General features: G+C 45.8%; 1 protein-coding gene across 1 annotated transcript in view; it reads left to right on the forward strand.

Moving 5' to 3' along the window:
• TNFRSF11A (TNF receptor superfamily member 11a) overlaps nt 1-11,529 on the forward strand; it is a 28,798-nt gene extending 17,269 nt beyond the window's left edge. Inside the window, exons 8-10 of the mRNA XM_030507048.1 lie at nt 1,734-1,786; nt 3,438-4,296; nt 8,440-11,529. Coding sequence (XP_030362908.1) covers nt 1,734-1,786; nt 3,438-4,296; nt 8,440-8,822 — 1,295 coding nt within the window. The 3' untranslated portion in view covers nt 8,823-11,529. The remainder of the gene's footprint in view (nt 1-1,733; nt 1,787-3,437; nt 4,297-8,439) is intronic.
• Nucleotides 11,530-11,731: the final 202 nt, after the last annotated feature.

The following is an 11,731-nucleotide window of genomic DNA, read 5'->3' on the forward strand; positions in this document are numbered from 1 at the left end:
GCTTCAAATTCCTTTCCTCTAGGCAGGCAGTGTATTACACTTCTGTATGATGTGTATTGCTTAGTATCCTCCTGCAGCCCTGGGGTGACCGCCCTTGGGGCAGACACAACCACTGTGTGGATGGAGAAGGGCTGGTGCTGGGGGCTTTTATAGCAGCACGGCTGCTCTGCACCACGTGGCACAGAAGAGCCCTTGGCCAAAGGGAAGCAGGCACAGACACAGAGGGCTTTCACCACCTCCTGTCTCCTTCTTCCCACTCTCCCTCCTCCCCTGAAATCTACATCTGGACAGGTTAAAATATGGATTTCAAGACCAAGGCCTGTTGTGTATTTGGAAACATGAGGGAGGCAATGTTTTTAGCTGAGGTTCTGATAGGGTATGGAAGAAATACTAGAAGGAAATAGAATAAACAGTAAAAATAGAAAATCAGAAAAATTTCATCAAAGGCATACTGGATGACACTGGGGTACTCCTCAATAGATTATTAACTCAGTGGAAATACCTTTGAGAGTTACTCAACTCTGTGTTAAGCCCTGAATCTCCCTAGTTAAGGACATACCCGTATTGTTCTCTTCACATTTTCTTTTCTCCTCCTAAACATGGAATGCTTTTCCTTGTGTAGTTTTCCCATCATCTCCTTTCCCAAGCCCTAGCAATGTATGAAATGTTTTGGGAACAGTGGAAGGGAAGACAGCAACCCTCTCTTGTAAAGTATATTTCAGCCTGTGTTTTAGAAATAGGGTGCCTCTGCCACACTAAACATGGGTTGTGCTAAATCTGGAATTCCTGGGATGGGCTGGAGGAAATGGTGACTCTTCATGCAAACCAAATATGATGCAAAGCAGGTTAGGGGGGAGTGCTTTTTATTTGACATTTCTATTGCCCTGCTGCTCTGCAGTGAGAGTCCTTCATTGCCTTTGGGTGGTCAGTTCTGCTAACCAGAGCCCAAGAGGCTTGTAGGCTCAGGAAGAAGCTCTGCCTGCTTGAAGAGACAGGAAACTGATGGTAAACGTGCAGGCTCAACATCAGAGGAACAGAGTCATTGCTGGGAACTGGCAGTGGCTACATAGCTGATCTATCTTCAGACATACAAACCCAGCAAGCATACATGAGACCCAAGCCCTACAAAATCTTCTGAAAGTATAAACATAAAACAAGAAGAATTGATAACTCTATTAAGTGGCAGCCTTTACCATAAAGTGTGTTGAACTTAAAACTTTTCCTTGGGAGATACTCCAATTAAATGAATTTCCTCATTAAGTACACCCTGATTAAGTGGAATAGACTGCATTTGAGCCTGCCATCCTGTGGTTTCAGTGGCTTACCCTCTTCTCCCCAGGCTCCTCACTCCTGTCTGAGAATGGCCTTTTGGCCATCCATGTGACTTCTCTTGAAATAGACCATACGGCTGCAAGCGGGTCGGTATTGGGCCAGTCATAGCTTGGTGTGACATATGACCAGGAAAGAAACCCCATTTGATGTGGAACACAGTTTAACTGTGGTCTATTTTAGGAGCTTGGAAACATTTGTTCCACAGAAATATATCCCTGTTCCAGTTACAATGAATCCTCAGCTAGACCAATGCTGGGACACTTGAACAGTCAGTAAAAACAGTCTCGCTGGTTTTTATTTAATATGATATTGTGGATTGTGCATGACTGTGGCTGTTTAGGTTTGTGGCTAACTGCAGTGCCTGCTCTATGTAACAGCTACTCTTCTTGTTTTCCCTACAGCAGATCTACAGAATTGGGCTAACGAAGTGTGCAGCCAAATAAAAGGCACAAAGGTAAAGTCAAAGCCACTAGCATTTTCTCTTTGGTTTATGTTTTTCTTGCGGAATTCCTGACACCCCTTCTGAAGCAGACTCCACGTTAACATTTGGCTAGAAAACAAGTTTTGAATTCCTCCTTTGGCTTTTTCAGTCTGGTTTTCTGTAAATGTGAGGCATATGAAATCACTATTCTCAAATAGCTTCTGAACCTGTTCTCTTGTTTCAGCCAGTTTTAACAGTTGTAGAAATCTCTGTGATGGTTAAATATTTATGAGGAGAAAGTTAAGCCCACCAGTTGCTGAACACCTGAGACTGTGTAGCAGACAGCCTTTCTAAATCCTAAGAGCAGGAAGAGCCTCAGCTGAGTTTGCACCTTTTTACATACCAGAGCGCCCGCAGGGGAGAAACCTGGACTTGGGGCAATGGCAAGAATGCCAGACATGCAAGGCAGTAAGCACAAGAGCCATCAGCTAAAGAAACTGGCTGTGAGACACCTTAATTCTAGTGCTCGCAGAAATCCTTCTTGTCCATTCACATGTCAAAAAAGTACGAGATTTTGCTCTGGAAGAGCAACAGATCCCATGCTTGAAACACTCAGATGGGGACACAGGTTCAAATTCATGTGCACTGCCTGCTTCACACCGTGCACATGGACTGAGGTGTCCAGGTGCATGCTCTCCTCGCCACTCCATCTAGGAGCTCTGTCTGGTTTAGTTTGAGTCTAGCTGTTGAAAGACTCAAATTCCATTATTAAAAACCCCCCATATCAAACAAACCCACCTTTCTGAGCAGGAAGTTCCTCTTTTGTCTCATAGTTGTTCGTGCAACCTCCTGCCTTGGCAGCTGCTCAGATCCTCTGGGACAAAGGAGTGAATCAACAGCAATTAGTAGCTGGCAGCATTTACACTTTCTCTTTTATCCTGGAAGATCTGAACAGACACTACAGATGAGAGGTATCAGTTTCCAAGTAACAGTTTTTACAGCACAACTTGCATGAACTGAAGGGAACCCTTGAAGTATTTCCCAACCTTTTTTTTTTTTTTTGGAGCTGTAACCAAAAATATAGCTTTACTTTGACAAGTAGTGGCAACATGACTGGCATCGTGGGCCTTTGCATTTGTCGTCCTAACACTTTCTAGGTTCAAGGAACATTGCCCGCGTGACTTCTTTTCTTCTAGCTTGTCTCGGTCCCTCCGAATCAACCCAGTTTCTTTCTTCCATCATTACTGATAATAAAGATTCTATTCCCAGTAAGGCCCTCACAGATCAACAGCCTTCCAAACACATAGGGGGTTTCCAAACCCTTATAAGCTGTTAGGTAAGTCTTACTGATGGTCCATAAGGAACAACAGAATGAAGTGACTCTTCTGGATTCATTAACTCCTAAGTGCCTTCTTAAGAACGAGGAATAATCATCTCCTAAAATTAAACGTTATTGCCCCTGAGGCCTCCAGATTTTTTTCTGAACACCCGCTGAGCCCAGCGTCACTGGTCACAGTTTCACAGCAGAATGGAATTACACCTCAAGACTCAAATATACTGGTGTTCCTCAACTTCAGCAGCTCCACACCGAGAAGGAACTGAGATCTGCCTTTTCCTTTGTCTAGAAAAATAATCTTCTGCTGATCTATTTATTAAACATGTTTTTCTTTTTAACTTCTTTCAGGAGCCCCCCAGAGATACATCTGTTACCATGAACATCATGAATGTTGTTGTCCCCCAGACCTATGAAGGCATGTGCCCCCTGGGCCCCACTGGCTCTCCTGCCCCTGGAAACTCATGCTGCACCAGTGGACAAGCTCCTTGCAGGAATGGGAGCCCCAGCACAGCACCCTGTGAGGCGGGAGGGAGCCTCCAAGAGTTTTCTGTGGTAACTGAGACTGATGATGACCATTTCCCACCAGTTCCCACAGAAGATGAATACACGGATAAGGATCTCAATACCGCTGATTATTTACCCTTACTGAGCCGGACTGCCAGTAAAACCGTGTCGTCATTTTCAGAACCGATGGAGGCAGGGGAGAATGACAGCTTAAATCAGTACTTTTCAGGGATTGGGAGCACAGAGGATATATCAGTCTCTCAAGGCTTTCACCCTTTCACAGATGGGGCACACACTGCCACGGACAAACTTCTTCAGAAATCTTGCCAACATGCCCACAGTTGCCTGAAGGAAACGGGCAACAAAGACACAGATCGTTGTGCAACAAACTCTGACTCAGAGAAGATCTGTGTGAGGTGTGGCATTTCGTACAGGGAATCTCCCAGAAAGTGGAGAAAACCCTCCTGTACTGCAGCTGACAGTGCCTCCACCTCCCCAGAAACTGGATCCTATGCACAGTGCACCTGTGGCTTGAATTTTCTCTCTGCTGGTCAGAGCACGCTAGCAAGTGATGGTGGTATGGAAGATGCATCTTCAGATAGTACCAACATGAAGTACCAGAACACAAGCAGAAGCACTTCAGGGACAAACAGAAACACTTCAGGGACAAACAGCAGCACTTCAGACCTCCCTCCAGCTTCTGGTAAGGCCATTAGGCTTGACCCGTACACAGTCATATAGGATTATTCTCTCCGCTAGCTCAGTATTAGTCTGATTTAGGAAAAGGGGGAAAGAATGAAATTATGACTTTTCACTTAATTGCCCTGAAGTTAATCTGAAAAAAACCCCAAACTAAACCCTGAAATAGTAAGGCCAATTGGTTTGTAATGATTTCTGCAATAAGTACGAGCACTGTGAAGGACCATTGTCCTGCCCTGATCTAACCAGCAATGCAGAGCCCATCTTCTGGCTGTCGCTGCAAAGGCCGGGCAATTTTGTTACTGAAGTAGTTTGGTGATAGCAGATGTGTGTATTGGCGAAAACTGAGAAGGAGGAGAGTATAGGAACCTAGAGACTGAGTCAAGAAAGAATGCATAACACTCAGAAGGGTGATTTTTCCATTCAACAGTCTGCATGCACATTTTTGCCGTTAGGTTTAAGTCCAGTTACATTTATATGGTGGTCAGTGAAATTCCAGCTGGAGCTGCTAATATGGTGGCCACAACTGGGTCTAAAGGATTATGTTCAATTTTGTGCTTTTAGCTCTCTCTCTGGTTTAATTTGCAATGATATAAGCATTCACCTAAAAATAATTTCATACAAACATTGTTTCTGCATGCTCTGTCCCCTAAACAACACTGAAACACTGTTGCCAATTTAATAATTGATTAAATACATCAAAATTGTCATATGAAAGCAGGGGAAAAAAAATCACTGAAGCAAAACTGGTGGAAGGGAAGTTATGAGCCTTTTCAGGATGAAACCTTCCTCCCTCAGACTTTTTTTCAGTATAGAAGTCTGCAATCTGCCTGTCATGTGTTACTAGTCACTTCAGATTATAATCTCTTAAAGTCCAATGCTTTATTTGTATTTGTGTCGATGCACTGCCAAGCATAATGAGACCTTATTTTTGACTGGGACATCTAAGTATTACTGTAATACACATAGCAGTTGTAAGCAGTTGCTCTTCTTTAAAACCATGTTATGCTTTAAAGTTTCTTACGGAGACATTCTTGTCAGTCTGCCAAAGCCCCAGAGCAGCACTTCGGAAGGCCCTTCCTCTCTTAACACGCATGCCATGTGGGAATCTGAAAGTGCGTGTCTCAATCTTTCTGAGAGCAGATACTCTTTCTGCCGTTTCAGTTTCCTGAAATCCTGACAGAGTTTCACAAAATTCAGCAGTGGTAAAGAGAACAGATTATCTTTTGTTGTTGTTGTCGTAAGGTGACTCTGAGGTACAACTGTCAATAAGCCAAGTCATATTTAGCACTGCAGAAGTACTGCTTTTGTTTCTAAATCTGACAGGAAGAGGAAGAAAAAAATATTAAGGAAGAATAGGGCAAACAGGGGAGCTTGGATTTAAGCAATGTGCTAGAAAGTGCCATCTTGGATCTGCAGCGTAATTCTTTATATGGGATTTTAATTGTGTCTGTGCCTTCAGGTACGTATATGCTACAGTGCCATCTGGTGAAACCTGAGCACAGATGCTGTCTTCCTAATGTGCCATTTTTTAGGCACGATTGCTGGAAGGTACTGACCAAGCTGTGGGCAGCGTGAGAGTGTGGGTTAGTCAATCTGCAGGTCATGTGGCTTGCTGGCAGAGGCATTTTTCTGTACACACAACAGCCGTGCCCTGCTGGCAGCGCCTGGTTGCACAAGGAGTGGGATAGGGCTTAGCCATAGGTTCCACACTGAAGCACGCTGGGGCTGCACGTGGAGCTGCAACAGCATCAGTCATTTTGCTGGGCCCTGTGCAGCGCCCAGATGGAATAAACGTGAATGCAAAATAACTTTCTGCAAAGCTTCTCAAAGCTTTGCACACAGTCGTGCTAAGACAGAACAGTACAAAAGTGGGCGGCTGAAAAAATGGGAAGAAAAAGGCCACGGGTAATTCCATGAAGTTTTGGTTTTAGTTTCATAACACTCAAAATGACAACAGAAATTGCAAACTCTATTCATCCTGTGAAACAAATCTAAAGGACCAACGTAAACCTTTGGACAGGTACCACTTAGAGGGGTCACTGCCAGTGACGGAGTAAGCCTTCAAGTGCTCTTTCAAACCCCCCAAGCCTGAAGGCAGTCAGAACATGAAGTGTCAGTTCATGACCACCTCAAGTCATGTGCAGGGCTACAGATAAAGCATGGGTGCAGGAAGACTTAGGTGACTCACAAGTAGTAATGGTTTTGCAGAGCCTTTCGCTTCCAGAACTCAAATCAGCCCATTTTGGCAGCAACAGTTCTTACCACCTAGAGGCCATCAGATGGCTCAGAGAAAATTAATCACCTGCATTGTTCCAGTTCATAGTGAATAATTACCACAAAAATTAATCTGTCATTGTAATTACTATCAGGCAGTCTGAAGAGATCAAAAGGCTGAAACCTTGCAGAGAACGATGCCTTTGCTTATCCTCTGAACGTGTCCCTTATGCTTTCCAGGTTGGAAGCACGTGTCTTAGTGCAGTCCAGGAAGCTCTTGTGTCCATTTTCTGTGGTTTTGGGCCTCAAATATCCTTTTGTTTCATCACAGTGCCTTCAGAAAGCAACAAAGATTTGCCAGCCACATTCAGCTAGACATTATAAATGTGTTAATCTGCCCCCACCCCCACTGTCACATATATTTCTAAATTCTTGACCTCGTACTGAGCACTGGTAAACTTCTCCACAGTACCTTTTGCAAGTGACAGGACATCCGAATGAAGGCAAGAAGTTGTTTTTGTACTCTCATTATGCCTAACAGTTTTGTTGATGGCAAACAGCCGAACCAAATCAAACACAGGGGAAGCAACTGGCAGGGAAAAAGCTCCCGCAGAGAAAACTCTTATTGACACCTCATGTTAACCAACAACACTTGGAAAGAAAGCAGAGAGCTAGCAATGCAGTGGTTTAGCAGAAATAAATAGGATTGCTTGAGGGGGGCTATTAGAGAGATGCTTGAGTGCTACTCAGACTCAGTCATGAGCAGGTACGGGTCCTCACTCAACACAGCTGGAGCCCAGTGTCCATTGCTGATGTGCAAACATCACCTGTGGCTGCTAGAAAAACAGCATTTCTCTGGGCTGGGCCATGCTTAGCTGAAATGAGAGGGAATGTCTCAAGTGTTGAGGGTTATAAGGAGGAAAGGCACGAAATGTCTCAAAGCTGTCACGTCAATCCACAAGTAATTAAGTGAAGCACAGCAGGAAGAACATTCCTTAGGAAGAGTGTTCATAGGCTAGGAAGATTTTTCTTTTTTTAACTCGGTTGCTTCAGTTTGATTTTGAAACTTTAACAAGTTTGTTAGTTTGTGGTTGAAAGTTTGCTGTCAGTTATTTTCTTTCTCCTCTGAGGGAAGCCTATTAATTCCCAAGCCTGGTCCTACTATCACTTGAGTCAACAACTTAGTCCCTGAATGGTAGAAAGATTGAATTTATACTGACAAATCTCTAACCACAGGCAGATTGACTGAAAACGTAACTATGTTAGGTTGCTGTAATATAGACTCTATCTCTTCGCTGGAGTCAGCATATATCCAGGTAAATCCACGAGGGCACTAGATGAGTACCAGAGTGTACCTACAGGGAGGATCAGGACAATATAAGATAATTGTGTAAGCTCCGAGTCATTTGGACACTGTGTGACTGTATGGTCTGACGTTAAGTCTTTCAGTATATATTCAATAAGCCTGCTACCTAGCCCACACGGTACGATTGATTGTTTACCAAAGGGGAAAGAAAACCCAATGTGATGCCTGGGACTCTAAGCAAATTATCTCAGAAATAATGACCATCTCCTCACAAACCATGGGCAGAGGCAGTTTGGAGGCAGCTTGTGCATCGGGCAGCATGGGGGGCATGAGATTGCTGCTCTCACTCTTGCTTCCAAGAGCACAACTGAGAGAGAAAATGTTTCCAAGCCTTCTAGTCAGGCTCCCTGTGGGTGACTGACTCCGTCCTAAGGAGGCAAAAATGGAAATAATGAAAAGGTCCACTGGAAGGCATAGATTGTAAGAGCATCCTTGTGTCACGGGGAAAAAATAATGGAACAAGAATAAAGCCACTGTGGATTAAGTTCACAGTGCTGAGCGTCCATCTTGTGAGGGGAAAATATCAATCACGTGTGTCTTCTTTTCTCCCCCCTCCTTCCCCAGGAAATGTGACTGGAAACAGTAACTCCACTTTTATCTCAAGCGGACAAGTAATGAACTTCAAGGGCGACATCATTGTTGTCTACCTTAGCCAGAACTCCCAGGAGGGTGCCACGGCCTCGGGGCCAAGCGAAGAGAATGTGGGCAGCCCGGTGCAGGAGGAAAACCTGAGCCGCTGCGAGACGTTTGCCGGCAATGCCCAGCACTACAAGGAGAAGTGCGCGGAGCTGCAGCAGGGCTCCTGCCCGGCCGCAGGGAGCGGGGGGCCGCGGTGGCCGGCCGGACCCCTGTGCCAGGAGCAGAGCCCGTCCTGCCGCGGGCAGGCCTTGCGGCCCGTGCAGGAGGAGGGGAAGCTGGGACACTTCTCGGAGAAGGTGTTGAACTGAGGCCAACCGGCAAGGGCTGGTGGGGCTGCCGTGGGGCTGCTGAAACCCGGGTGTCGCGGCAGATTTGGAGACGGTTGCTGCCCCTGGGGTCTCCCAGGAAATTTCACAGCTGGGAAGGATGCTTGTGGCACAAGTGGCAGCGGTGGTGGTGCTCTCGCTGAGGAGGTTACTGGTGGGGACAGGCACACGTGTGAAGCGGGCACACTGCCCTCCTTGCAGAAGCAGCAGCAGGGCTTTCTCCTCTCCCTCACAGGGTGCTGGGCTCCCACTGCCCCCCACCCCCTGGCACCTCTCCACAGCAAGTGGCAAAGGAGAGGTGATCCTTGCAGCCCAGGACTTGGTGAGGAGGAAAACGTTGCTGGCCGGGTGCGCGGGGCGCTCCCGGGGAGGGAATAGCATGGTGGAGAGTGAACTGAAAGGGGCCCCTGAGCTCTGCCATAGGGTTTCCTTTTTGCAACTAAGCTGCACCCATTCTGCTGGGTCTTGGGCCTCCTCCATGCCTCTGGTGGTGGAAGGAAGCAGCAGCCACGTCTGGCACTGCGCATAGTGCCGCTGCCAACCTTTGCCTCCTTGCGGTGATCAGGCAGGTGGTGCCATCCCTTCCCATCTTTCCCCAAGGAAGCAGATGCTCTGGTCTCAAACCAGGCCCAGAGCCAAGATCCTGGTCTGCCGCTTATTACCTTGTGGGTAAGAATAGGTGTAATGCTGCCCCATGCTCCCAATGACAGGCAAAAGGCAGCTGATATGCCTCACAAACGTATCAGATAAATCCAGAGCAAAGAGCATTTATAGTTTTGGACCCTGATTCACCTCTGCCGTATTGCACTTTGCCAGAGGAATCCAAACCCCTGAAGGTGAGAGTATGCTGCTGGCATGCTGCTGCATGAATAATGTCATGGAAGTTTAAGACACAGAGCTGCTAGCAGGTGGAGGAAGGGTCTGTGATAACCAGCTGTGGTCATTTCCTGAGTGACAGGAGAGGGAGGGATTACCCAGTGATGGAGAATTTGATCAGGGTGAAACACACATGCCTTCATCTGCCCAAACAATTCTGTCATTCCCTCTGACATTTCCACTAGCAAGCAGAGCTTTACTTAGGTAGCATGAAGCTATTTCCAGAGCTCAGCCTGTCTGAGCTGAAATCAGAGTGTAGCCACTGTCACAATTAGAGCTGATAAGCAATGGGATCAAAGAATAATAGTAGTTGTAGTTAGAAGGGAGTCTCAGCTACTCAACCGGCTTTGGTTCAGGTCCCGTATCCTGCAGCCTCCTCCAGCAGCCACTGAGAGAAAGGTGAAGGGAACAGAGTCTCAAGGAACTTTCAAGAGAAAAGATAATATTTTGAATGATTTCCTGACAAGGGGTAATTTTCTGACATTCTCCTGCACAAGTGAGTGCTGCAGGAGGCTATCTTCAGTCTGAGCCTGCAGGAGGGTCAGTGCTGTGTATCCTGCCAGATAGTAAAGGGATCTCTCACATAGTGTGATGGAAGAGGTCTCTGGTAGGGAGGGCTCCTCCCTGAGGAGGTTTTAAAGTTGAGAGGTTCACTGCATAGCTGCTCTGTTTGCAATAGTACTGCTCTGCAGGTGAAGAGCACCTATAAAGCTGACAAGGTGACCACTGTGTCATGATGAGCTCCTCATCCATAAAACAAAAGTATGGGCTTAGCCACCTTCACCTCTCAGGAGAACAGTTCTGCATTATTTATATAGCTGGGATGTAAAGTTCAGTACAAAATTTCAAGTCTCTCTTGGGTGGCTGGCAAAAAGGGCACTGAACAACCGGTCTCCCTTTCACCTCTGCATGGCCCTCCTAGCCTAGGCTCAGCCAGTCAGGTAGGTTGTCCCATTCAGCGATGGCTGCCTCTGCCTCTTTGAAGGTGTGTAACTGAGGCTCTTTTATCCATGGTATTCTTTTGTCTTTCCTGCTGGATCCTTTACAACCTCCTTCTAGCCTCTGCTGGCCTAATTCTGTATACCCTAGGCATTGGTGCAATAGGGACAGGGAGGCAGAGCCACCATCACCTTGATGCAAGGTGATGCAGATACTTCCCCACTTCATTTTTTCATTCATGTTTTTCTGGAAAGCATTAATCCAGGATATCAGCGCCACTTACAGGGCAGGAAGGACTGAATTCTTGTGCTCAGCTCTGGCTAAACTACCTGGCCACAAGTCTGTCTTCTTCTCCCTCTGCAGCTTTTTTCTTCCATTGGTTTGTATCCACCACGAGAGAGCAGGCTCAAAATCCTGGTTTCAGAGAAGACAATGGAAGTTTACTAGGTGTCCTCAGTGAGGACACGTTTTTCACTCTCTGAATTTCAGGATCCTCCTGAGCAAGGATTGAAACTAAGATCATCAACAAGCATGAAGAAATGGGTCATAATGATCTTGGCCCTTTGGCCACTTCCTTATGGGAAATGCAATGTTCCAACAGATCCATATTTCCTACAAAGTCTACTCAGAAGTGAAGAAACCATATCACACTCATGAGTGTGCTGCATGTTCCCTGGGTCTCTGCCTGGCTGCTTAGACATGGATCCAAAGGGACTTTTTTATCCTCATCATTTCATTTGCCGTCAGTTTGGAGCTGGGGCTGGTTTTTAACATCTGTTTGTACAACGGGGCCCTATGCACTGGGCTCTAATTTGGAGGCTTCTGGCTGCTATTGTTATACACATAATTAACGATAATAAAAATCTTAAAGATCTACTTGAGAAAAAGTGAAGATTTTCTTTAAATTAATGGAGAAAAGCAAATACATTATTATATGCCTATGTTTATTTTGACCAAAAAAGAGAAATTGAATGTGAAAAACTTTCACATTCAAAAAATTTTGTATGTGAAAAACTTTCACATACAAAAACTTTCCCAGTCAGGTCTTTTTAGTATCTTTTGTATACAGAATTGTT

The sequence above is a fragment of the Strigops habroptila genome, chromosome 1, assembly GCF_004027225.2.
Source record: "Strigops habroptila isolate Jane chromosome 1, bStrHab1.2.pri, whole genome shotgun sequence".
Taxonomy (NCBI): Eukaryota; Metazoa; Chordata; class Aves; order Psittaciformes; family Psittacidae; genus Strigops; species Strigops habroptila.